Raw genomic sequence first — 27,846 nt, forward strand, 5'->3', positions numbered from 1 at the left:
GATTTACAAATATAGAAAGTTTTCACTATTAACAATGGAATAAGTTGAGATTAACTTAGTTTAGGGAATATTATTTGAGAAAAAAAATAATGAGATATTTGAGGTGTAAGAATACACATGGCACGAGAAAGTAAGCTGACAAAAATCTTGAAAATAAATATTCAAATATTATATATAAGAATTATTTAGTAAATAACAAACTACCTACTTTTTTTGAAAAATAAATAAATTCCATATATAGATTTTTTTTAAAAAATGACCAAGAAGACCCTTGTCCCCACCCACTGAAATTCGTCTTTGTTTAAGTAAAACTAAAGACTCATTTAAGTCTTATGTATGAAACAAAAATAGGTATTGAAAGAGTTTTGCCTCCTTAAGTCAACCCGACCAATTTGACTCAGTTTAGTCAAGACTTAAAGGGGCTTTTGAATACCAAGAGTTTAAGACCAAAATATCTTATTTTCTTAATAAGAAAAAACGCACCCAGCTTCCTTTCTTGAAAATTAATCCTTGAACTCAGTATAAAGGGTTTAAGACCAAAATCCTTAGAATTTTTATTTTGTCCTAGTTAATCCTTGATTGTGATTTATAGTATTATGAAGTTATTGAAATGTCTAAAAATGATCAGCATTTCTCATTTCATAAAACCTATTCTCCAAGTCCTCCGTATTTCACTCCTGCCATTGATGACATCTTTACACCAAACCAATGGCTATACATGAAAGTGCATGCATACAACAAACACCCTCACTTCCAAGGTAACAACACATTAGATGGAGCCGTTTCCTAGAAGTAAAGCCATGAACCTAGAAACAGAACATTAGTATATATAAAAAAAAAATGTATTGCCAACACATCTCACAAGTCAAAAACAATAACAAAAGTCTTCATTTCTGTGATCACTAGAATAGTGTGTATATAAATTTGATAAAGCCAAAATATACTTTACCTCCTATATTTCATTTACAGTTTCTATAGTTTCCCGTTTGGGCCAGGGCATTCACTATTACACATTCAATACAAAAAAAAAAAAAAAAAAGAATCCAATTTGTTAAAACTATTACACTTCCTCTCTTCTTTTTTGCAGTCCCTTGCATGGACATGCATCAAAGTTAAGCCCTAGCACAGCCACATTTCTCACATCCCTTGATCTTAACTTCCCCAACTCTGATGCTTTCCCTTTCTTTCCTTTTCCACTTTGTGGTTAATATATCATTTCCCTTGTCGTCTGCCTCCTGATAACCCTAATCATCCCAGTTATTCTCCCATCCATCTTTGTTTGAGGATCTGGAAGTAAGGCCATTCCCCGAGATGCTTCCCGCATGCGCTGCCGGTGACTTCACCGCCACATTGTCGTCCCAATCATCATCCCAATCCTGATCCCAACCTTCGGCAGATTCTACATTGGTAGCTAATGCAGACTCAGGCAGTGCCATTTCAAGCTCTTGATACGGAACCTCATCATGATGTTTCTTCCTGCATGCGCAGCAAGCCCATGTCCCTCCAAAGACTAGGACCATCAATATGAGGAAATAGGCACCATTTACTGGTGTTAAAATTTTGTCATAAGAAGGAAGACGCAGAATGAAATTCTCATCAGGTATATTTGAAACCATGTGAAGCACACAATCCCCTTTTCCAGCATTTAAAGTCAGTTGGGTACTTTTGCTGCTACTTTGTGTGATGTTGACCTGAAAAACAAGAGTGCAGAAGCAGTAAGATAACTGTAGACATGAATAGCAATCGAGTGCAGTGAAGAAATTTTGGTCATCAATTTAATTCTCATGAAACTTATTAAACTGAACACCTAAAACAATAATATACATAACACACAAGCTTGAACAGATAATTTTGAGACAGCATGTACAAAAACAACAGGAGATAAGTGATTTTTACATGAAAGATCACCCTGTTCTTCCGAGCCATTGGCACAAGGAAGAGAAAGAAGTCTGAGCCATGTAGTGATGGTAGTGTAACAGAGCAGGAGGTGGAGTAACAATTGACTGGATTTATAAACCACACAATTTAACTTATGGCAAAGTTTGTCAAAGAATTCCTTTCTTACAGTAAGTAGATATAATTATAAACAAACATTATAATCAGATTTCATATAATTTCAATGTTTGCAGAGTATTGTAGTTTGGGTGAGTTGAACAAACTGAAATGAAATTGAAAATAAAGTAACAGCCAACCCCTTACTGGAATGGAGAGTAGTAGTGGAAAAAAGAAAAACAAATGGAATGAGATTTAATGATGTGTTCTTTAGGAACACAACACTTTCCTTAGAGAAGTAGAGAAAATGCAGAGAAATATGTATGAGATTTAATGAACATTCAGAAAGTCCTGCTGACGGAGATCTCTTTTCCTTACTAACAAGAGAAGTTTTAAAATTATGAAAACAAGAATCTAAAATCTCTTTTCCTTACTTCTCCATGTTACAAGAATCCTGATTCTCTTAACATAAGTGGAGGAATAGTGTCCTTTTTCATTCTACTTCATTACTAAATAACTGTCAAATTTCCTTTTGTTCCATACATCCAAATGAAGTATAAGATTCTAAAATTTCATAGCTCAATAGCTAAGTGAGTCCTGAAAATGATAACATTGATTCAATAGCCGTCTATTATTTATCCAAAACTCTTTGTCAAGTATTCACTGATACTTTTTAACATATGGCATTTTTTTGTCCAAAATAATGCTGAGTTAAGTTCTGTTTGTCTCACAAAATAAACAATGAGTTAAGACAGTGGCTATGGAGCAGTGCATCTCAGGCTTTTGCTGCAGTTTGAAGCAGAAGGGGTACGAAGAATTAAATAGTACCTTGATACATAAATAAAAACATCAATTAAGCAAAAAAAAAAGGTCAGCTTAAGATAAATGATACCTTTTCTGTTTTACTTTTGTGAACTTCTACATCTCCCAGGTTATTATCAAAATCAGTACGAAGCTTCACTATGATGATGCCATCTCCTCCATTGTGAAGAAGAACAACCAAGTATTTGGGATCTGGTTGTTTTTACATGAATTATGAATACAAATAAGTTCATAATATTGATTTTTGTGAAAACAGTACTACAATGGTAAAGGTTTGACCTAAAGTTTCAATACATGTTTCAGTACACCTTAACAATTAATGATTAGTTAATATTTCTCCAATTGTTCCACTTACTTGAAATATAAATACAGGTTACCAGTACCCTCAATAAAAAAGGGTACTGAAAGAATCTCCAATCAATAAACGGCTTCTAAAATAGAGAGGTGCATGCAACACTATTGCTTGCATTGTTCCTTCAAATGTTGATCAAGGACCAAAATCCACACACAACTAACAGTCAAAGTTCTGAAAGCAAGCTGGATCAGACTGACTGGTTCAACAGATTGAACAAAAACTGACCAATAATCAAGCATAGAACTTTAGTCTGCATCTTGTAAGCAATCATTTCTTAAATGAAAGTGAACAGGATTATAGTAATCCATTGATCCAGTCACTTAAGCAGAGGACTGGTCCCAGTTCATGAACTAGCTCCACCAGTTAGACAGAAATAATTGGTTAAAAATTAAACAAAGGATTAAATATGTTTAGTCCATATAAATATAGCAAAATTTGATTTAGTCCTTCAAAAGTAATTTGTTGGTTTTGGTCCTCATAATTTATTTATTTTTGAACATGGTCTCTATTACTATTTAATGATGATGTGGCATGCAACTAGAATTGTCATGTCAACAACCACTTTGACATGACCTGTCTAGATGCATGCCACATCATCACAAAATATTAATAGAGACCATTTCAAAAAAAAAATCTATGAAAACCAAAAGCAACAATTTTTTTTAAGGACAAAAACCAAAATTCACTATATTTGGAGGGACTAAAAACATATTTAAGCCTAAAACAAATTATCTCTAGTTTAGCAACAATGAACCCCTTATTTTGTCCAAAAGCAGCTGCTTAGACAAAGAAATTAGAGAATTAGGGCCTTCTTGATTCCTTTCATGCTTTTTGGTTATAAAATTGTTTTCTAAAACAATTCCACATTACTAACCAATCAATTTCTAATCCAAAATCTATAAGTTTTGAAAATAGTATCTAAAACCAACTAAACAGGTGTTTTAAAAACCAGAAACAACTGGGAGATGTTTTCCCATCCTCTTCTTTTCATTTCTTAAGTGCTCTATTCAAGTGTTTAGGGAACAAAACAAACTTTTAGAAAACAAAAATGTGCCAAGGGGACAAACAAATTTCAGAAAACAGAAAATTGATTTTGAAAACAATAAACAAACTAGGCCATACACTACACCAAAATGCACCAAAGTGTAACAAATAATGCCCATTGCCACAAACATTTGGCTTTGATAAGAAGCTTGGGAGAACTACACCACAAAAGCTAGCTGTTGTAGTTAGAGGGCCCAACGCTTTGTAAATCCCACAATAGAATCCCATACTTTCTATGTGGGACTCAAGTCCCATACATTGCAATTGTATTCTATCATCCCTGCACGCTCCACAGCCCTAACACCCACACAGGCTAGCTATGCACTAGCTCTTTGACTAGTCCCAAATGAACACGACAATGCCAGCGTCACCACCTATGCCACTCGTATGCAACTGAGAGACATGGTTGAAGGCTCTAATACCAAATACCAATTGGTAAGAACCTTGAGAAAACCAAACCACAAAAACTTGTTGTAGTTGGAGAGCTCAAGGCCTTATAAACTCCACACTAGAACCCCATACTTCAAATGTGGGCTCAAGTTCCATACCTTGCAATTGGATCCTAAAAGGATTTTTCACTTCTACCGAGACTAGTCATAAGAAAATGGTCCAAGAACTCAAGACACACTAATAATTGTTGTACATACGTTCATTTGAATTACAAACAACACAACAATTATCTACTTTTCCTGAATTTTTGCTTTAGTTTAGTCTCAATTTAGTTAGGAAATAGAGTTTTATAGAATTTTAGGCTGTAAATAAAATTTTAATCCTTTTTTTTAGTTTCTACTCTTTTGTCAAGGTTTTGGAGCACCAATTGAAAATGTCATTCATGATGTCTCACTTAGCGAGCTATGCTCATCCAACGAGAGTAATTGTGCAAACAAGGTCACATGGCAGCTCAAGAGTGAAGAAGAAGTGTCAAGTCATCAGAAGAACTTGCCCAGCGAGTAAAGGCCACTGATAACTGCTAAATAATAGTGAATTAATAGTGGAAAGATTAACTTAGAATTAATTATTTAACAGTTATTTATGCTTCAATTTGAAAAGATTTAATTAATTTCGAATTTTGATTGCAGGTATAAAAATTAGAGGTGTAACAAGCAAAAATGGCAGAAAAATTGAAGAAATGAAGAAAATTTGAAGAAGGCCCAGCCCAACACGCGCGCTCAGCGCGCGTCACTGGCTAAGCGGGCCAGGAAGTACACGCGCTAAGCGCGGGCTGTCGTGCTAAGCACGCCTACGAAGGCCTAAAGCCCACTTCAGTAGCTATAAATAGAGAGTCAGTCCAAGCGACAAGGACACACACCATCAGAGAACCCCTCTCTTAGGGGTTTCATTTACTCCCTTCATTCTTTCACCCCCCCTCCTCTCATTGTAAAGCCCTCATGACCATGAGTGGCTAATCCCCTAACTAGGGCCTGACAGGCCTAAAAAGCCAATAATGTATGGAGCATTTCAAGAGTTATCAATAAAAAGAGAAATTCCCTCCAGGTTCTTTTATTTATTTACCGTTCTTTCTTTTTACATCCTGTATCTCGGAACTTACTTTCTGTTAGGGCTTAGTCCACTCGGGAGAGGGTGAAGCCTAATTAGGGGTAAGGAATGAATACTTGAATCTGTTTTAAGGATTAGGCCACTCGGGAGAGGGTAACGCTTAATAGAACACTAAAAGGAAGAAATTATCGGGTTATCTTTTAGAGGGTTTTCCTTCCAGGTTCTTTTATCTGCTTTTCTTTCTTATTTATTCTGCATTTCAAACTTTATTTTCTGTTAGTCTTTAGGCCACTCGGGAGAGGGTAACGCCTAATTAGGGATAAGGAATGAATGCGTGAATCGATTTTAAGGGTTAGGCCACTCGGGAGAGGGTAACACTTAATAGAACAATAAAAGAAAGAAATCATTGGGTTAGCATGACTTAATGCCCCAATGCCCATGCTTTAGCAAACATCTAGAATGTAATCTTAATGCATCTTAGTTATTGAGTCTTCGCAAAGGGCATTTGGAAGATAGGTAATTAAGGTAAGCTTGTCATCGTGAGACATCAGGGACAAGTAGATGGATAGATGTGGGGCATAATTAGTTCGCTGGTATTGATAACAAACAAATCCTGAATCCATATATCTAGACTGATTAGACTTGTTAGGTTTTAGCAATTTTACTATATAGATTTTATTCCCTATTTTATTGTTTGAAGTTTCTTATTTTATTGTTGGGTTTTCTTAGAAGTTGTTATTCTTATCTTTATCATATCTCAATTTAAATATTTTATCTTCTATTTTGATCTTTCAATCTTTTATCTTTTTCTTTTATCTTCTAATTTTATCTTTAAGTATCTTATCTTTTCTTTTATCTTCTAATTTTATCTTTAAATATCTTATCTTTTCTTTACCTTATCGTCTATCTATCTTTCTCTTTTATTTTAAATTCTTATCTCTTGCTTTTAAATTGGGTTTCCATTAATCTAAGTACAAACAAAGTTCATGTGGATTCAACACTCGGACTTCCGAGAACTTTACTACTTGTGACGATTTGGTACACTTGCCAACGAGTTAACAGCCACTAAGTGAAGAAAAGAAATTCAGAATTTCAGTTGGTGAAGAATTTGCCCAGCGAGTGAAATCACATCTAAAGTGTCTTTTGGAATTCACAAAGAAATCGCCCAGCGAGTAGAACCCACTCTGAAGTGACAAAACAAAGGCCTTGGACCCAGTATAAAAGGAACATTCTTTTGGGGATCAAAGGGGGGCATTGACCTAGGGATGGTGTGCAGCAACTAGATCTCCCATCTTCCATTTTCCTCCATTTCCCTTCATTTTCTCCTTTCCATTTGTAATTTTGTGGTCTCTCATGACAATGAGAGGCTAGTTTATCCTTTGTTGGGGAATTGACGTATTAAGTTTACTCTTATGTAGTTAATCTTCATATTTATTCAGTGTTTATTCCTGTGTTATTACTTCTTTCCATTTTGATTGATTGTTTTAAGGTTTGATTACCTTAGCTTCAATTCTTTGTTTTTATTATCATTGGGAAATGCTTGAAAATTGAGTTTAGCATAGAGCATCTATTGAATGTCCCATCTAAGGATTAGGGATGGAGGGATGTTTGTTAGAATCATTAGTGATCAACCATATGAACATGTTTCATAATCAAACTGTTATTGAAAAATACTTTTTGACTAAGATTTGAACTTAGTATCTAATGGGTCTTACGTCTAGGGATAGAATAACATTTGTTAGCCTTGATAAATCTTTGTTCTTGAATCCAAGTGATTTAGCTTGACTTGCTAAGATATTAGGAGTTGAGTTAAGCAACTTAGGCTCTCTCACATGAGGGATCATGGTTACAGCACTATAGTAGGTTAAAGTCGCATTAGAGTGGATATTGGGTAAAGAAAACCTTTATAACTACTGAGATTGTTAGTTAAGTGTAGCCAAATCTCCAACACTTCCATTTATTTTTGCATTTAGCTCTTTTTGCCCAACAATTGTTTGTGTTTTTGCTCACCTTTTATTTGTTATGTTTTTAGTGTTTTTAATCATCTCATGCAAAACCCAAATTATCCTTTGCCTAGTTGTTGAATTTGCACAAATAGCTTGATACAAACAAGTTCTTGTGGATACAATACTTGAACTTTCTGTTTTATACTATTTGCATGATACTTTGATACGCTTGTCAGGGATTCGACACACCCAAAATTTTCAAAAATAGCCTGGCATTGAATTTTGTTTAGTGTTGTTAATGGAAGATGGTGGTTCATGGTGGCAATCCAAAAAAATGCCATAAAGGTTATAGTAGAAGCATGGTGGATATAATAAAAAGAGAAAAATATGTTTTTAGTCCCTATAATTTTCAATGTGGGCTCAAGTTCCATACCTTGCAATTAACCAAAACATTTTTCCAAGGGTTATCTTTCCATCTACATTCCATAGTTTTACAATTTGGTTATGTAACTTAAGTGGCAGCATTCAATTTGCAACAATACTTAATTTTCTTCTAGCTGTATATTCTAAACCGGAACATTCAGTTATCTAGACATCACAAATTCGATCAATAGCATCTAACTAGAACTCCATACCATCCAAAGACTAAGCACTTTGATATAGTCATCCTAAACTAAGCAAACATTTGTCAAAGAACCAACTTCTCCCCTTGATATGTGTCGTAAGCAGAGCAAATGCCCTCCTACTATGAATACAAACAACAAGCAATAAAACTCACCAAAACATTAAACACACAGACAAACAAGCCGTTGGTTGATGAAACTTAACGAATAATCAAAAGCAATGATGAACAGTGAGTACCAATTTTCGAAATGCAAGCAACCATGCCCCCATCATCTGTGCACTTGTTGAACCCGTCACAAGTCTCAGTGGTGCTATTATGTGAAAACTTCATGCCCTCAATTTTGTCATTCCCTTTATCCAGACCCTTGTCACCACCATCATCATTTTTTGGTGGAGGAGGTACACTCACAGGAGGAGCTGAATTATTGTCCTTTTCTTTATCATCATTTGTATTCTTCATCACTTTGGGCAGAGGTTGTGGTTGTGGAACTGGGGATGAAATAGGACCACTCACATTGGTGGAAGGTGAACCCCCTGTGGCCTTGTTTGTTTCACCAGCATGGTTTGGATCCTAAAGGCGAAAACTTTATTCAACCACGTAAGAAAGAATAAAAATTTCAAACACGTGGAAGCTATATTCAAACAAGGAAGCACAAGGGAAAGAAAGAAAAAAAAACTCACCTTTGGTTGATTATCTTTTGGATCAGAGGCAATCAACTTTCGGAATTCCCGAACAGAGAAAGCGTCGGAAACATCAAACATAACCCGAGAAAACAACAAAAGTGTCAGTAACGCGTGTGTTCTCATTGTGATCGAGCTGCAACACCCTCAAACACACACCTTTGATTATTTGTAATAAGAAAAAATTGGAAGAAACTTCGGAGGGAGAAAAAACAAAGAAACAATATGGTAAAAGAAATCAGAAGAAACCCTTTTCAGGGAAAATCAGTTGATGGCGCGGAAGTGGGAAAATGGATGAAAAACTGGAAATAACAATAACAACTCTTTGGATTGGAATCTGAAAGAGAAGGAAGAAGAAATCAAGAAACTGAAAAAATTGTGGGGTTTTTTATTTATTATTATTTGGGATTGGAACGTAGACTTTGTGAATTGGCAAAAGGGGAAGACTTGACGCAGTCTGCTTCAACAAGATACTCTCTCTCTCACACACACACACACACTTGTTGGAGGAGAGAGATTGAAACGAAGAACGAGTATGCTACCTTATGGGCCGGGTTCGTGGTGGAAATGGGCTGATCTGCTGTGTCTGTGGCTCCGTTCATGGGCTTTAGACCATCACTTCATTTTTTTTCGGTTTTTTTGTGTAATAATGCATACTGACTAATTCTTTCAAAATATACAAATTATTCAAGTGATTTTTATTTGAGCAGTGATAGTAGGTGTATCATACCCCCACCCAACACCTGAAATGATAAAATAATATATTTAAAGAGGTGACTGCTGTTTGGGTGTTTGTGTAACTTTTTTCTTGACAAGTGTGTTCTGTATGCTTGCTGATATGCCCTCGCTCCAAGTAAAAGACATGATGCAATTAATGACAATTCAAATGACGTCCCCTAACCCATTGGATCTGTCCTTTCGCTTCGCCCTCTTTGCAACGAGTACGAAGACATCTGGGAGTGTTCTATGACCACTGGAACCCTAATCACAGTCAACACACACGTCATTTGGCGAAGATCATGGACTCTAGCTGGTGGTTGTTTGAGCTGTTGTGTCAGTTACCGGTGGAAAGTGCGGCAGTGAGGGCATTGTTTTGTATCAATAATATATAAATTAAAGGTGGTTTTTATTCTGAGATTGTTGATGTTACTCCACCTGGGGGGATCGATTTGGGTGTTTATAATGCTGTGATTTCGAAAAGGGCACTTTAGGATTTACTGCTGTTTTAACTTATGCGGTTCTTTTGAATCTGATTGTGTCTTTTGTTGAACAAGGATTATAATATCTAGTACGGGACTATAAGGTCCTACTATGAATTAGTATGAACACACTTTATTAAGGCCCTATTTATCTCTTCAATCATGTTTCTTCAGGTCATTTTTTAATGCTGCTGGAGTCAATTTTTATTATAATTGAAATTTATTTAGTCCATCAATAATGTTTTAAGAAAATTAGTGTATGAGTTTCAAATTAATAGAAATGGAAAATTGTACTCTTGAACTTCTTTAATTAGGCCGACCTTCAAGCTACAAATGACTTCGTTTTTTAGCTTCATTCATCTGTTTGTTTCGAGACCGAGGGTGAAGTATTCTTTAAGTTTTGGACCAAACTTGAGATTAGGCTTCAAAATAGGTTTGCAGCCTTATACCTCACCTTACTTATGAAGTGAACTTAATTAATTATGAGGTTGAGTTGAGACTTCAAGCAAATCAAGCTAAACCCTTTCTTTACCTTATCAGAGGCCACCATCACATCAAGATATCTCTTATCCCCTTAATATATAATAGTCCTAGCTAGCTGGAGTTTGAATTTCCCTAACATCTGAAGAGAAGGGCAGAACAGACATTTGAATGGATTTGTTATAACATTCCCGTGAATTACACAAGAAAGAAAGAGAGAGATCCGAAAGCTATGCAAGTATATAAACTGTATGGTTAAAAATGACTTAAAATAATTAATTGGTATTACTTATATCAAATAAGATGTATTTACTTTTCGGTAGCTTATCATATAAAAATTTCACTGTTAAACGTGTTTGGTTTGAAGTAACTATGAGATACGTAACATTTGATGAAGTTTTCTAGAAAGCGTATAAATGAAGACAAAACATGTTAAAAAAATCTGATATTGATTTATGAAAATAGTCATTGATTCTGAAAATAAATAAAACTAATTTTCCAGATTTTGAAAAGAATTAACTACGAAGAGTTTTGATCAATAAGAATATTGAATAAAATAATATCATATGAAATGTCATTAAAATTATTGACAAATTCAATGTTTTTTTTATGGGATGAGAATTAGTTAAAAAATCATTAACTTTTTATTATGATGTCATTATTATATGAAAGGCTAATAAATTTAACCTTGATAGATTTTGTTAGTACGTGACAAATGAAGTATATATGAAACGACGTCATCTTTCATCCTTCTACCAAGACCAATATCCATGTCACGGATGCAAAATCCATCTTCATAGGCAGGCATAGCTCACACCACAGCAACACTTCCCAGTTCCAAGCTCGTTCAAAGGCCATATGGTCATGCCTTCTCCAATTCCCACGTGCCACCATATTCTTCAACCTCGTACCCCTTTTCTCACCAACATTGCCACCAAAATCAACAATGACACCATCACCATCAGACCAGGTAAGACCACACTCTCTTTCTCTGCCATCAAATCCACAGCAACAACAACAACAAATGACCTTAATTTCGAGGACACAGTCACTAGGTTTCGAATCAAAGGTCTTGTCCACAGGATCACAGCCTTATCCTCCTCCAACACCAAACCCCAGATGCTGCAAATCCTAGAAAAAGTCCCCGAACTCTACCAAACCATATCAGATTTCAACCACCTTCTCATGGCTCTAGTAATTACACGAAAACCTGATATTTGTCTCAGAATCTTCACAAAGTTACCCTCTTTCCAGCTCGAGCCAGATTGTTGCACTCACTCCATTATAATTAGGTGCCACTGTGAAGAAAACAACATGGATGAAGCCAAGAGAGCATTGGACACTGCTCTGGAAAAAGGGTTTCTACCAGATGCTGCAACCTTCACTGTTCTCATAAATTCCCTTTGTAAAAGGGGGAGAGTGAATAAGGCAAGGGAGGTTTTTGAGGTAATGGGTGGAAAGGGTTACAAGGCTAGTGTTCATGCACATAATTGCTTGCTTAAGGGTTTGTCCTATGTGGGGAAGGTGGATGAAGCACTTGAGATGTTGAATGATATGAATGCAACCTCATTGGAGCCTGATGTTTACTCTTACACAGCTGTGATGGATGGTCTGTGCAAAGTGGGTAGGTCAGATGAGGCAATGGAGTTGCTCAATGAAGCTGTTGGAATGGGGGTGGTGCCAAATGTTGTCACTTTCAACACCTTGCTTCAAGGGTATTCTAGGGAGGGGAGGCCAATGGAGGGTGTTGCTGTTTTGGAGATGATGAAGAAGGAGCATGATTGTGTTCCTGATTGTGTTAGTTATAGCACTGTGTTACATGGATTGTTGAAGTGGAATCAAGTTGTGGCAGCCCTTGGGGTGTACAAGGAAATGGTTGGGGTTGGGTTGGAGGTGGATTTGAGGATGATGGGGACTCTGGTGAGGAGGTTGTGTAAGAGGTCATGGAAGGATAGAGATAGAGGTCTGCTTCAGGGTGCAGGTGAGGTGTTTGAGAAAATGAAAGAGAGGGGTTTGGTGGTTGACCAGGGGACATTTGAGGTCATAGTCCAGGCACTGTGTGAGGGGAAGAGGTTTGATCAGGCATTGGCAAATTTGTATGAGATGGTTAGATTGGGATATTCTCCTGAGGTAATTGCCTTTGACAAGGTGATTCAAGGGCTTTGTGATGAAGGAAGAGTGGATGATGCAGTGTCAGCTTTGGTCCTTTTGCATGCGAATGGGGGAGTTCCCAATAGAGTTTCTTATGATGTGCTGATCAAAGAACTAATTGAGGAGGGTAGATTGTTTTGTGCTTCTAATTTGTTTTGTGCTGCAGTGAAGTTGGGTGTTGTTCCCAACAGGGAACCTGATCTAAATGTTATAAAGAGGGAGTGGGAATGAGAAGAAAAAGAGTGGGAGCAAAGCTAGGAAGTTTAGTTCAGTACTATGTTAAGATGCAATGATGTGACTGACCTTAAAAAAAACATGCAATTATATGGAAGAGAAGTGCTATTTTTGCTCTTAGTGGAAGATGAAGTGAAGAAGCAATAGCATTACTGTGCATTATGTTCATCCTTATTGGCGGTATGACAGTAGAAAAATGTTGATGATTTTAACATTTAAAAACTGATATTAATTTCTTCCATTAGTAACATTTTAAAAATATAGTTGATAATTGTGTAACATTCAAAAAATATTAGATTTTTTTTTGTAACATTTAACAAATATGAATTTTGTTAGCATTATAAACTTTTGGCATACTCAATTTTGTGCAATAGCATTATAACCTTTTGTCATACCCGAAAAAAAAAATAGTTACCTTATATATGGTTTGCATGCGCAAAGTTTGCCATGTGAAAATAAATTACATCCGCAGTACAAACCATACGCCAAGGTAACTATGTAGGCATATACACAAGCAATTTCTAACTACTACCATATGAAAAACATTGCTCGAAATGCAGAATCTCGTATGTCTGGAAACTTGTCCTAGACATTGTAAATCTTGATAAAATACAAAGGCTAGGAGTAGTAAAAGAAACTCGTCCCTTACAAGAAATTGAATGACAATTTTCAGATTATATGTACTCATCAGAATATAGAAATTAGAAGAGTCATATATAAATTTATCGGCCCAAAAATGCAACACGATCCTTTTGTACTGCCTGTGTTAGGTTGATATCGAAGAGCTCACAACGTATAGGCATCTCCATCTCATAGAACGGATTCTTCAAAACGTAGTCCGTGTACAATTCATAGACAAATTTCAATAAACTTTCCATGTATTGTGCTCCAGGCTCACACACCACAAAGATTTTTGTTCCTGTATGGGAGAAGAATCATTTTTTGTTAATGTCAACATTAAAAAAAAAGGGTGAGGAATATTGCATGCTCATTTTGCCAGAGACATTTAACTTAATATAGAACTGCTAAACAAGGAAAGATAGTCCCATTAAACTAAAAAGTGCAAAACATAAATGCTAAAGTAAAGCAACATATGGAAACATTTACACAGCAGCCAAACATCTAGAACAATGTCAACTCTCAAGAACTTAAGTTCATTGACCCAAATCAGAAGGTGAATGTGTGACCCAGAGGAATGGGAAATTTTATTATCGTATATAAAATGCCAAGAGGTGTGGCAAGAAAATGAAATGAGCAATGGGTGTTCATTACCAGAAAAATGATAATGCACAGAAAACTATTATAACAACACAGTAAGAAAGAAGTATGTAATAGTAACAATAATAATAATAATAACCAAATACAGACAATATACCAGTTCACTGAGAAACCATCATTAATTGAAACCAGGCCATACATACTACAGTTACCTGCGAGTTGCAAGGCCTTAAATGTGTGCATGAAAAACAAAAGTCGGTACTAGGTATTATAATTATCTGAGTAAAATGTAAATGATGTTAAACATATTTACCCTAAACTATTTATTTCATTCACTGAGAAAATTACAAAGCTAATGTGATAATGAATTAAAGACAAACGTTTAGAAGAAAAAAATACCTGTCAGTGATTGAAAGCAATGAAGATCAAAAGTATCAGCTTGAAGAAGTTCAATTCCTAAACAACCTGAAACAGGTGATAACTGCTGAGAGATAGCATGCATTGAGTGCCATAAACTTGCCACCCGCAAGCTGTCATTGGTATCCATTCGTCCAGCAGACCCATAATCCTAAACATTAAAAGAAATTCAAATAGATTCCATGTAAAAAGAAAAGCTGAACTGCAACTATACCTAAAATATTGAAATTGATTATTTTTTTTAACAAAAGGTTGGAAAGAAAATTAAGCTATCATTGTTATCCATCTTTCCAGTAACAACAGCAACAATGATTTCTGCCATCACTATCAGGAGCATATAAAATAAATTTCTTAGAAACCCAACAGAAAATAATTTGAATTTTGAATTTGTGAGTAATAGAGAGAATAATAACAACCATACCTTATAGTATATCAATCCACCAGACTTATTGATGATGTAAAGACTGCAAATTGCTGCCATTCCAAAAACTTATCCAGAATCTGAAATAAAGGTGAGGATAGAATTTAGCAGGGAAACATTCAAAATTAAATTCCTGTACTTATCACAATCACACTATGTCAAATTTACAGCACAATTAACAACCAACCAACATTATTGTGAACACCAAATGAAGATAATCAAGAGAATAAATATTTAAAACAAATATCAGCATCGAAATGCTCCTGAAGTGCAGTCAAAGGCATAAAGCTAACAATACCATAACAAGTACCACACAACCCAAAATTAAGAACCCCAATTTATGACTTCTTTTGACAGAAAAAAAGATATTTGACTAGACAGAAAAGAGGGAAAGGATACAAAATGGTGTGTATGAACCAAGGTGCTAACTTTATCAGCTTAATTACATAATTTCATATTTAGATTTGTCAAGAATAGGGATGGGCATTGATAGAACTGGATTAGATTTCAGAGAGAAGGATAAAATAACAAGAATTGAGTTTTCTTGTAGAAAAATGTCTCAGGTATTCAAGAGACCTGAACTCTCCAATGAATTATCTGAAAAGGATCCCTTTACGGAGCCTTCTTCCCTCTTTCATACACCTGATACCTCTCTAACTAACTAATGGAGTTAGTTATAATCTAATTCCCTGTCCCCTGCGTATTTCTCCTAATGTACACTCTCCTAATAGTTGGCGGGTGCCTATCAGGCCTGGTTCTAAGTTTTGGAAAAACCAAATCAAGCCATTAGAACGGTTTGGTAACCATATTTTTCTACAAAACCAGATTGGACTTTGAAGTTTACACGAACCAGTTTAAATTTTAAAACCAGTTTTAGGGTCAAAACCGGTATTAAGCAGTTGGATCTGAACCAATTTCGTTGAACCATAAACCAGTTCTAAACCTCAAAACTAGTTTAGAAACTGGTTTTAAAACCAATTCAAGGTTCAAACCAGTTTTTTGAACCCAAAACCATTTTTTTTATTTTCAAAACTGATTTTAAAACTATTTTTTTTCTCCAAAACTGCTATTTTTTTTTTCTCAGCACTGCTATTTCCGAAAAATTAAACAGAAGCATGTTTATATATCTGGCACAGAATGTTTTCCAAATATTAAATACAGATGTAAAAATGTTTGAACAAGAACAAAACCTCGTCCACCTGAGAAATCTCTGAGAAAGAAGTGCAAGACAATATTCTAAGCAAATCAACAAAGAAAAAAGAGAGGAAAAAACAGAAGGGGTCGTCAAAAAATAAAAGTGTAAGCACAGTACACAAAATCCAAACAATATGAAATCATTGATAAATAAAAGTAAAAACAAAGGCGCAATGCTTGGGAGATCAATTCCACACATACAAAGTAGATCACACTCATTGAATTCATTAGCTTAGCACACTAATTGATCTAATCGAATTTTCTGATTTTTGCTGAAATTTTTAATTCAATGCGCATCTCAGATCAGGAAAAATATGCAATCCACAGAGTCAATCCTATTCATTTATCTACGCGCATTGCTTAAAATTTGTAGCAAAAATCAGAAAATTTTGGGAGTGTGGAGCAGTAAAAGAAAAATCAATTCGTTAAAAAGTGGGAACGAAAACCAAGCAAAGGAAAGAGACAAACTTGCAACGAAAACCATTCAAACAAAGGAAGAGGCAGAGGCCAATCGAAGCAGGGTGCTCACTCACACTCTAGAATGGGGGAAATCACGACACGATTTATGACCAGAGAGCAGAGAAAGAAAAATGAGAGTATGAGTCATTTTTGTCCTTTTTACATTAATACCTTTAAGGTTTTATCTTTTTAAATAATTAGCATAACATTAAAAATCATCACAACATTTAAATTAATTATGTTATCATAAAATAATTAATTTAAACATTATAACAGTTTTTAATTATCACAATAATAATTTTAACTTATAAAAAATCTCTCATACATATAAATAAAGGTGAAAAGTCCAATTAAATTGATAAGGTTAACTTGATATTGTCCAATGTTTGAATTTGAAATTGAATCCAAATTATTTATAGGTCTTTTTAACCCAATCCGATCATGGTTTAATGTGGGCTTAACCCAAAAAATCCATTAAAAGCCCAAAAACGCCATACTTTTCTAAGGTTTGAATTTCATTTTAGAGATTTGGATTGAAGTTGAATTCTTTTTACATGGTCCGCTATAGCTCACAACTTGCATATGATTGCCTAACATTGGACCTGGTAATCTATTTTGTCACCTCTAAATACAAAGAACTCATTTTTAAATTCTAAATCTTTAAAATTAAATTCAACCAATTTCATAATCCAATCAACATATACAGGTAAAGAGAAAAACAAAAGGAGTATCGATGAATATGAAAACTTCACAATTTCTTTCCCTTCATAAAATAGGGAAGGCTTTTTTTATTGATAAATATTAGTTTGTTAGAGATTTTATTAGTAGATTATAGATTTTTTTTTGTAAATAACATATTGTAGACTAATATGAAAAGTACTCTATAAAATGATAGGATACTATTTGTCATTCTCAGGAAGGTGGTGTGATTCTCAAACTAGGTGATTTTAATTATTTAGACTAATGAACATAATAGGAAATTTAAATAAGAAATATATTTAATTGGGTCACTCAACTTGTATTTTTAATTAAATTATTGAATTATATTTTTTTTCAATTTGGTATTTAACTTGTATTTATTTTTTAATTGAGTTCTTCTATGTAATTGCTATTATAGAAAATTAACCATAAGCATCTAATAAGCTGTGTAGTTAGAGGATTTAAAATAATTGAATTGGATTTTAAATCCAAATTCATATTTTTCAAAAAAAAGTTTGGATTTTTTTCAAACAAATTTCACCAACTTGAAATTGGTCTTAAATTTGGTTTTCTTTTCAAAACCAATTTTAAAACTGAATTTTTAACAATCAACAAACAGTTTTTAAAATCAGTTTCTAACCAAAAACCAGTTTAAAATCTAATTTGTAAACATCTTGTAAGATTGCTGCAATTAAAACTTTTTGACAGTCGAAACTATTGCGTGGTACAAAGTTACGGACAAAAGCCAAATACAAATGCACCGATTTTACATTTTTCTTTAACTTATAATTTTAAACCAATAAAATGCAGCAATATTGGTAACTATTTTCGATAATAAAGAAAACACTGCATAAACTGTATCAATTTATTCTCTGTTCATCGCAAGGAACAAAGGTTAATAATGGCTAGCTTTTATGTAAAAATGCACCACGAGCTTTAGTTTCGCAACTAAACTACAACACAATTTTAACTCAATGTCACAAAACACAGCCAATTTGCCAAGCTTAATGAACTTAATCCATCTCCGTTGGTAAATTATATCCTAAAAAATAAAAGAACAAAACAAATGAGAATTCTCAGGACTTCAACTACAAAACTTGATGCGAAATCTTAAGCACGGCTCATGTACTGCCCAGTTCTTGAATCAACCAATATTTCATCACCGACATTTACAAAGAGTGGGACATTGACAACAGCGCTGGTGTCGAGGGTGGCTGGTTTTGTTCCGCCTGTCAATCAAATTTTGTTATCAGAGGCGTAATAAGTTCTACAAGGGAATGTAAGAAAAAAGATGATACAAAAGAAAGGAGGAAATCAAACAGTATAATTGGATATCACACAAATGCGTTCCCTTTGATAACAGGTGTGATAGACAAACCTATCCTGTCCTTTGAAAATTCAATAATCATCTTAGCATTTTTTTTAATTGGTTTCTGATGCCGAATTGTGAAATATCAAATATGCATTAAGAGAAATCTTAATGAATTAATCCCTTGACAGATCGAGAAAGACCATAATGATAATCATGGTCTAGCTGATGAGAGATGATATTATCATTCTATTGCAACAGAAAATTTTCTTGGCAACAAATATGGTTTACATTTACAATGTTTGCAATATGAATTTGGTCAAAATAGAAGTTTGCAGCATAAACAAAATGGTATCACCTTGGGCCGTGTCACCCTTAAGTCCTGGATCCACATCAACTACAGTAAGCTTGATTGTGATAGGGAGTTCAACATCAATAACCTGAAATATTATAAAGAGACAAACTGTTAAACAAGATCAATAGCAGTAACAGCACATATCGTATTGATTTATAAATACCATACTGCCAATCAGGAAATGCTCCTCTAGTGTGAGTTTGTCACCGAAGTGATCAAGCAACGGTTTATCTACTCTTAAATTATAGTGGGTTAAGATCACAATATACTTTGAATTAAATCAAGGATGTGACTAATACAACCATACTACTCACTTTGGAGGGAATTTAAAAAAAAAAAAAACCTCAATTTAGAGGAGCCTTGTGCCTGCCAATCTATGCATAAGCCAGAATCTATAATTACTCTGATACCATGTTAAAGTTCGGTCAAGCATCTAAAAAGTCCCCTTAAAAATCAATTCATAAGGGAGTGACCTACCTAGCTATATAAGCACTTACCATGCTCGTTAACCACCCGATGTGAGACTTGCAACAATAGTGAAAGACATAATATATTATGAGATGAGATGATTACTTTTCCATTCCATAACAGCAAATTACAGTCCATTCCTTCTTTTAGCCATTTTGTTCTGTCTCCAATTTCCTTTTCACCCAGACGAAACTCCTCATATGTATTCTGAGAAAATTAAAATACAGCAAATTAAACATAGAGACTATGACAAATTAAACGCAATATTCATTATTTTTGCTAGTCATAAATGCAAAAGAACTATTGAGAAGAGAGTATAAACGTAATTGGAATTTTTTTTTATAACTCTTCAACATAATCATTAGTCAATAATCCATGGGCAGAGATTATATTTAGTTAGAGCCAAAAAAATGTACATATCATAATTTGTTATATTATATAATTATGGATTCTAGATAATACCAAGTCCATGAAGACAAATTGAACACCATCTTTATATGTAAACTGCTTTGTTTCTTTGAATACATCTGCTTGCTCAATCTGTCAAAAGGAAACAGAACAGATGAAATGGGAAAAGATAAACCCAGAAATCCAAATTTTTAGCAAATAACTGTCAAATTAACCTCACTCCTCTTTGTTCTTTGAACCAAGAAAGGTAACAAAAACAAACATAAGTCTTAGAATATGTGCTTTGAGACTAACTGCACCCCACAAAACCAGCTTGTAAAGTGAAGATTACCTAGGAATTTTCAAAAAAAATTAGTGAACCAAAATTGAACCATAAACCAAACTGAACCACGAGTTAAAAAATCAGTCAATTTTCAACCGTGCACTGAACCAAAGAAACAGTTTGGTTCAGTTCAGACGAACTGTTTTCCAGTTTGGTTAGGTTCACGGAGAACTATTTTCCAATTCAATTCAGTTTTCTGCACTGAATCAAACCACGAACGAGCCTAGGAGTATCCAGGTTTTGTAAAGACTACATTGACCATATCTCTAGTTAGTGTGGGATCTCAACCCCTTAAGAGCCAATGTCCCAACGTTTGCACACTAGGACGCTTCACTCAGCCTTTCTAGTCAACCACTCTGTAATCATGAGAAACCGACAACCAACTTTGATAAGCCCCAATTAAGGCAAGCTAGGAGTGACCCTCCAATCCATGGCAACCAACATGACATGAAAATTCTATAATACATGCATTCGAGATGGGTCTTGAGACACACACTATGACACTACACTCAACCTTTCATAGGTATCCCTTTCTAAGACATTGGCAACCAACTGGTCTGACTCTTAAGACACAAGAGGAGTGTTAGGAACACACTCCCTAACACACTCTCCCATTAGTTAAAATCTACTGGAAACTACAAAAATCAGGAGAGGTACATTAAATATGATGTAAAACCCACAAATTTTTTGTAATTTTCAATAAATTCCAAACAATAGAATAGAGCGCGTTCCTAGCATTTCTCTAGGCCGCAATTAAGGTTGCTTTTCAACGACAAGTTTATCTCCTCAACCCCTAGCCTCGAAAGACGGAAACAGATCCTCTCCATTTCATCCATTGACGCTACCTAATTAGTCTTCTATTGAAGCTATAAATCAAAACCAAATGCAGCGATCAAACAGAGGCATTGCAATTTAGTGTGCATTTACCGAGCTTCCAGCTCTAAACGTTTTCTCCACCGTGTTCCCTGTAATATAATTCTTCATCTTGGTCCTCACAAACGCCGCGCCTTTTCCCGGCTTAACGTGAAGAAACTCTGAACCGTGCAGTGCAACGCAAGCCAAGTTAAAAGAGGCTTCACAATTCAAAACTAAAACCACAATTCAGACGCGCGGTAAGAAAAACGAAAAAAAAAGATACCTAACACGCGCCAAGGAGCACCATCGACTTCGAGGTTGGTGCCGACCTTGATGTCGTTGCTGGTCAAGGCGTAAATCCCTGAAAGAAAGGCGCAAGTTAGCGAAGAGAGAAAAGCTGTTGGAGAAAGGGAGGAAATTAAGGAAGGAAGTGACTGACTGAGAAATCGGGGTTTAGAAGAAGAAGAAGGGGTTCGCATTGAAAGAAGAAAGGGGAATGAAGAAGAAGAGGAAGAAGCGCTGAAACTTGACATTGGAGAAGAAAAATCGGAGAGATTAAGCTTCAAGGTTGCAGTTCCCGCCACCATTGTTGTTACTTTCTCCCAAGTGCAGAATAGAATGCTTCGTTATTCTTACAAAGAAGATAAGAGAACTTCTTCTCTTTCGCCACCTGAACTGCCACTTTGCCTCAATTCAGGTGTGTCGGACAAAAAATATATGTTTATTTTTATTAAAAAAATTAATTTTACAAACAAAAAATAATTATTTTTGGTCAAATGAATGATTTTTATAGTGTGTGTGTGTTTTTTTTTTATATATATATAGGTGAATGTTGCAGAAATTTGAAGCATTATTCTTTATACAAACTATTTAAAGGTTTGCTTACACTTTAGTGTTTACTATATTTTTGTTTAATGTGCAATTCTAATTTCTTTAAATTTTAATTATCCGCGTTTACTTATTATGATTTCTTGAATATTGAAATAAAGATTCTTCTTTAAATTTCGTTTAATGATTAACGCAGATATAACAAAATGTTAAATTGTTATTTTGTAAATAAGATCATTCAAATTTTATTTAACGTACACACATTGTTTTTTACGCACACTAGCATACACTCACCTTCTTTATGTTGCAACAAGTTAACAACTAATACCAAAAAAATTAATATTTTTTGTTTGTGAATTACTTTATTTTAAGGACTCAATAATTATTTAATCTTTAATTGAAGAAATATAAAACAGCACCCCTGATCTTAGCTTAGGTTCTTCTCACACGCGCACACACACATATGTCCTACTTTTTATGATACTGCATGACCTAACCTGATTATATGTTCTTATATCACATAACATATTTAGTGTATGTTTGATTTTCAGAACAAAAAAATACTTTTGAAACAAATAATTTTATCAAAAGATTATGATTTTTTTTTTGTTTTTATCCGTTGATTTGTATTGAAACACGCCCACAACATTTTTTAACTTCAATCCAAAGATGCACTAAGCATCTCGGCAAAGCTATTTTCCCTTATCCCATAGTGTTTTTTTTTTGGACATGTAGAGAAAGGGGGATATGCTAAAGACCATATAATTTTTCATATAAATGGGTGTAACTAATTGAACCCAGTCAACCAACCTTTGCACTATCTACAAAAGAACATCCTCTCGGCATCACTCTGAGGGATTAAAGGTGGAGGAACCACATCTTTTATCTCCTATAAATTATGTGTTGAATCACACCAAAAAAAAATAAAAAATAAAAAATGAACATTATAGACAATCAAAATCCTTCAACACTAGCCCTTCTAGAGGCTGAGGATGATGACTTGCGGCTTTCCTGCCTATCAAGCTCCTCCAAAGAGAGACTTGAAGCACAAGCACGCGGTGGCAGGAGGAGAATGGGCCCTCCACCTGACCATCTTGGAGGCGAAACAGATACTGGAATTCCTGATGGCGGTGATGGTGAGAAACTCAACCGCGGTGCAGGGCAGATGATGCCATTGAGACTTGGTGATCTTGACATATGTTTCCCAGAGTTTGATGCTGGCTCTTGCAGTGGGAATCGACACGAGTATTTCAAATCCTGTATCATCTTGAGATGCTCAACAACAGTTCTCATGGTAGGTCTGTCTGATGGCTCCTTTTGGAGACATCTTTGTGCAATGTCAGCTATTGTTCTTGCGGCTTTAGAAGGAAAGCGACCTTTGAGTTGAGGATCCATGATCAATGACAGACGGTAGTTGTCAGCTAGGAAAGGCCGGCTCCACTTGACTAAATTCCTCTCTTCCTTGGGGTGACGGCTATCGAGATTCTTTCTTCCTGTGAGTAGCTCCAGAAGAAAAATTCCAAAACTCCATACGTTGCTCTTTGGTGTGAGCATTCCTTTCTCCAGGGTTTCCATTGATAGGTTTCCAACAGCCTGGACAATACCAAATAAACTTATGAATATAATGAATGGGAACAAGTGTTATGGAATAAATATAAATATTCATGACAAATATGAAGAACAGAAAAAAGAAGGTAGAGAATATTGGCTGAATATAATAGATGCTAATTGGATATTTTAGAACAACAAAACACAACACACTCATAAGTTAAAGAACTTACAGATGAACTGCTTGAAATCTCTTCCTCGGGAATATGTCCAACACAACCATATCCTGAAAGCTTTGCACTGAAATCTTTGTCAATCTGTATGTTGGCTGTTGAGAACTCATTATACATTGCCTGCAGACAAAAATAAGGATGTCAGCAAAGATAACATGTGTAGTTAACCTAATAATCATAACATCTTGAAATCATTCGCTCCATACTACGAAAAACAAATTAGCTCGGATCCTTTAGCACTCATAGGAAAGGCATACATATGATCCAAAGGGAAATTTTATGAAACGCTGTATAACCAACTATGCTCTATGGTGGTGAAGGTTGGGCTTCGAAGGGACAAGAAAAAGACAGTAATAGTAATAGTAGAAACTAGAAATAAGTATGCTAAGATGATGTGTGTCACACAATAATACAGAATGATTTTATACGAGAAGATATTGGTGCAGCACCTATTGAAGAAAACATGATAGAAAATTGCATGGTTTTTAGTATTGTAAAATGTGGTAAAGAAAATCAAGGGCATAAGAAAATATTATTAAAAGGAATCTCATGGTCAATAACATTCCTAAGAATTTGGTTTAGTCTAATCCAATGACATCGTATAATCTATGTAGCCGACCTCACAATGGAATAAGACTATTATTATTGTTATTATAGTTGTACCTGAAAAGGCCCTTCTTCATGCAAGAAAGTTAGACCTTGTGCAGCACATATAGCAATTTTCATTCTTGTATTCCAATCAATTGATGGCCCATCAGATCTTCCATACAATAAGCGATCCAAGCTTCCATGGTATAGCCTCTCATAAACCAGCATTCTATGTTCTGAACCCTCTCGGGCATGAAATCCTAGCAATTTACAGAGGTTTGGATGTTGCAAAGATGCAAGAGTATTAACTTCATTTATGAATTCCTTCAAGCCCTGAAAGAAGACAGATTCATTTAGACCACTTCAGAATGCACTCAGGTGATTGAGCATTTTTGCAATGTCCCAAAAAGAAAAAGAAAAACACATAACGCTAACGGTACATGATAAATAAGCTTCAATCAGCAGGTACATAATTCATAAAATTCAAACAGTTAAATTTGCAAGGGTTTAACAACATTCTCATATGCATGGAGACATAACAGAGTAAGGAGGATACCAAGAACTATGATTAAACCCTGCTTAATAGCAAATTCAAAGGCAAAAATATAGAAAAACTTGAAAACATTTTGATGTGCGTCCTAATTCCTCTACTGCGTGTATGGGTTAAATTCAATTGAACGCAATATAAGGCTTACATACAACATATAACACATCTCAATAATAAATACAATACAAAGAATACACAAAAGATAAAACATTGAATTTTGGCCCTTCTAAAATAATAGAACATTATTTTTCTATATTTGGTAAATCTCCACTATTAATATGACCAGTCAGCAATTACCGTACATAGGAATATCAAGAAATGAAACTAAAGTAATATAGTATGGAGAAAAGTACCTGAGAAGATGGGTGAAGCCGTGTGACAGTAGCTTCAAACTTCTTCGAACTTGAAACATCGTCACCGAAGGAAGCCTTATATATGGTGGATGAAAGACATTCTGACATGCATCTATCAGAAGAGAAATGGTGGCAAGCAGCAGCAATTTCCTCGTACAGAAAATTCCGAAGTGACCCAGTAGGTGGGAGTGGCAAAGGTCCAGAAGCATAGTAAGAGGAGCCACCTGATGTCACAGACTTAAAGCTGCCAATAGCCTTCAATGCACAACCTCCCTGAGGGGATGGAAGTGGTAAAGGTTGTGGACTAGATGAACGATGCTCCTTCATTGATCCAGCTCGGTGTCTTGACTCTTCTTGTTCCTCATACTCAATTGAAGCCAAAGCATCTTGTTCTGCTGCATCAAGAGTTGATGGAGCAGATAATGTTCGCGCTCTATTGTTACTGACTTTATTAATGGGTTGAATGGGTTTCACTCTGGTCCTAAAACTAGGAGGAGCAGACTGGAGTGAGCGAGTATGAGTTTGAGGTTCAGGCAGTACTGTAGGTACGTTCTCATTATGGCTTACACGTTTTACATATGTAATTGGATCAGACCTTTTCTTTTTGCTCTTCAATACAGTGAAGCACCCCATCCTTCCTTTGTACAGAACTTGGTTGTTGTAGAGAACTCTTTATGTCTGCAAAAACAAAATAAAAAGTGCAAAAATAAAAATAAAATCTAAAACATATTTGACAAGCAACAAGTAATGCAACCATGTTGTTTCAAAGCATGGTATGAGTTTTAATTCTCATTGATATAATAAGACAGGCACTTGATACTGTCATGTCTGTAAGGAAAAACAAGAAACAAGGGAAAGTGGTGAAGCATTTGTTTATCATACTTTTCTTCTAAATTATGCCTAACCATGGTTATCAAATCATGAATCAAAATGTATCATAATCTGTAAGATACATGAAACATTAATTATTAAAATTAAAATTATATTTTAACAATAAATTAAAATTATATTTTATTTTTAATAATTCAAAATAACAAAATATATTTTAACAATAAATTAATGAAACTATGTATTCAATTTTTTTAGTTCATTTTCTATGTACATTAATTGCTAGAAACTGGCTAACTGCGTTAGAAACCATGAAGTACTCTGATTTCTTTATCCTCAGAGATTTGTGTCATCTCTCATCAAACTCCCCTGCCCAAATTGTCAATGTGAAAGCATTCTACCTCCAGAGATTTGTCGTCAACAGATCTCGTCCACAGGGCCCCGTGGACTGAGCGTTGGTCCAGTGCATCCTTGCATATGATAAGCACTTAAAACATGACTGAGAACTATTTTGGAGGACATCTTGCAGATCTCAGTGCCGACAAGAATCTGGCCCCACCCAACCACCCACCATTGCCCTGGTTCAATGCTTCACAGTGGCGGTTAGGCTCCCTGTCCCTTAGAGATCCATATCATTGAAAACACAACCATATCGAGAGTCCTATGATTCCCAGCACCATTCCAGCAATTTGTTGCGGAATTCCAGCAACATAAGGAAACTCTTTGTAACCGGTATCAATGAAGTGAGGACTCACATCAAATCACAACTCATGTGATTCCAACTACCATGTGCCTGACTACCACTATTTGTGTATCTAATTTTCAGTAAACACATCCAATTTAATCCCCAAATGATTTACAAAACTTCAATTTGGTCCTAGAATGGTGATTTCGCATCAGAGGCTCCAAGCATAAACACCAACTCGGTTTCAATAAAACAACAACCTCCCATTACTCCTCATTTTCATTTTCATTTCCTGCTTCTAAATCTCAAGTATTCTTACAACTTGCACGATCGCATATGCACTAGACACCCTAAACTGAATGTGAAAACACTACAATTTATGAATAATTAGTTAACCGGTCACCTTACATCCAACTTGTGTCTATCACATTCCCATAAAAATAGTATAATAAAATTACTTCAATTTCTCCATCTCACTCAACTTTCACAGGTACTGAAGAAAAAAATATATAAACAAAACAAAACTACCCAATTGCTAAACACTTACTATCTCCAACTATTCAATCACATAAAAAACAATTCAGATCCATACCATAAAAAAATAACAAAAATTACATAAACCCATTAATTTCCACAATATATCAAGTTTTTAAAAAAATCCAAGCCGCAAAGTTTGATCTCCACCAACAATTTTCCGAATAAAACAAAAAAAAATGCAAATAAAGAAAAAATGAACAACAAACTACTGGCGTACAAAAAAAAACTAGAGATAGAAAAAACAACAGCAGAAAATGAAATTCCGAAGCAAATTAGAATCAGAAAACGGTGACATTACACGAATCGAAAGCGAAGGAAGAAAACTGAACGAACCTTTGCGAGAAATGGGAGCTCATGCAACTCGAAGTAAAGCGATCCAGGGGCAGCGAAATGGGTAAAAATCGAAACTTTTTTGTGGTTTTGATTCGTCGAAGAAAACCCCTCTTGTTGTCCAGTCAAAGAAAGCAGATTGGAAAAGCTGGGGAAGTGAAGATTTTAGAGAGAGAGAGAGAGAAAAGTAGAAGAGAGAGAGATTAGAGGAATAATAAT

The 27,846-nt window shown here is 35.1% G+C and overlaps 5 protein-coding genes across 8 annotated transcripts; 1 reads left to right on the forward strand and 4 right to left on the reverse strand.

Moving 5' to 3' along the window:
• Nucleotides 1–858: 858 nt before the first annotated feature.
• LOC114425318 lies at nt 859–9,483 on the reverse strand. Its single transcript, XM_028392200.1, has 4 exons — nt 8,962–9,483; nt 8,518–8,851; nt 2,885–3,006; nt 859–1,691 (listed from the first exon to the last, which is right to left on the reverse strand). Exons 1-4 carry the CDS (start codon nt 9,085–9,087, stop codon nt 1,245–1,247), a joined length of 1,029 nt encoding a protein of 342 aa, XP_028248001.1. The 5' UTR covers nt 9,088–9,483; the 3' UTR covers nt 859–1,244.
• A 1,903-nt stretch (nt 9,484–11,386) lies between these two features.
• LOC114425320 (pentatricopeptide repeat-containing protein At5g16640, mitochondrial-like) lies at nt 11,387–13,193 on the forward strand. Its single transcript, XM_028392202.1, has one exon. The coding sequence runs from the start codon at nt 11,499–11,501 to the stop codon at nt 13,020–13,022; it is 1,524 nt and encodes a 507-aa protein (XP_028248003.1). The 5' UTR covers nt 11,387–11,498; the 3' UTR covers nt 13,023–13,193.
• Nucleotides 13,194–13,543: 350 nt separating this feature from the next.
• Nucleotides 13,544–16,917, reverse strand: LOC114425321 (trafficking protein particle complex subunit 4-like). Of its 3 annotated transcripts, none has more exons than XM_028392204.1 (4): nt 16,809–16,917; nt 15,082–15,161; nt 14,643–14,811; nt 13,544–13,944 (listed from the first exon to the last, which is right to left on the reverse strand). In XM_028392204.1, exons 2-4 carry the CDS (start codon nt 15,139–15,141, stop codon nt 13,748–13,750), a joined length of 426 nt encoding a protein of 141 aa, XP_028248005.1. In that variant the 5' UTR covers nt 15,142–15,161; nt 16,809–16,917; the 3' UTR covers nt 13,544–13,747. The 3 variants fall into 3 exon arrangements, with proteins under 3 accessions (XP_028248005.1, XP_028248004.1, XP_028248006.1); XM_028392203.1 differs by having other exon boundaries at nt 16,744–16,886; XM_028392205.1 differs by having other exon boundaries at nt 16,805–16,823.
• Nucleotides 16,918–18,280: 1,363 nt separating this feature from the next.
• Nucleotides 18,281–21,849, reverse strand: LOC114367052 (elongation factor P-like). Of its 2 annotated transcripts, none has more exons than XM_028324138.1 (7): nt 21,590–21,849; nt 21,434–21,511; nt 21,223–21,329; nt 20,028–20,105; nt 19,671–19,772; nt 19,101–19,182; nt 18,281–18,662 (listed from the first exon to the last, which is right to left on the reverse strand). In XM_028324138.1, exons 1-7 carry the CDS (start codon nt 21,735–21,737, stop codon nt 18,544–18,546), a joined length of 714 nt encoding a protein of 237 aa, XP_028179939.1. In that variant the 5' UTR covers nt 21,738–21,849; the 3' UTR covers nt 18,281–18,543. The 2 variants fall into 2 exon arrangements, 1 of the variants encoding a protein (XP_028179939.1); XR_003657109.1 differs by having other exon boundaries at nt 18,604–18,662; nt 19,595–19,772; nt 21,590–21,842.
• Nucleotides 21,850–22,724: 875 nt separating this feature from the next.
• LOC114425323 (probable serine/threonine-protein kinase PBL1) lies at nt 22,725–27,827 on the reverse strand. Its single transcript, XM_028392206.1, has 5 exons — nt 27,631–27,827; nt 25,248–25,925; nt 24,423–24,680; nt 23,760–23,879; nt 22,725–23,571 (listed from the first exon to the last, which is right to left on the reverse strand). The coding sequence occupies exons 2-5, from the start codon at nt 25,878–25,880 to the stop codon at nt 22,933–22,935; spliced, it is 1,650 nt and encodes a 549-aa protein (XP_028248007.1). The 5' UTR covers nt 25,881–25,925; nt 27,631–27,827; the 3' UTR covers nt 22,725–22,932.
• Between the last annotated feature and the right edge of the window lie 19 nt (nt 27,828–27,846).

Source organism: Glycine soja, chromosome 9 (genome assembly GCF_004193775.1).
Source record: "Glycine soja cultivar W05 chromosome 9, ASM419377v2, whole genome shotgun sequence".
Classification (NCBI taxonomy): domain Eukaryota; kingdom Viridiplantae; phylum Streptophyta; class Magnoliopsida; order Fabales; family Fabaceae; genus Glycine; species Glycine soja.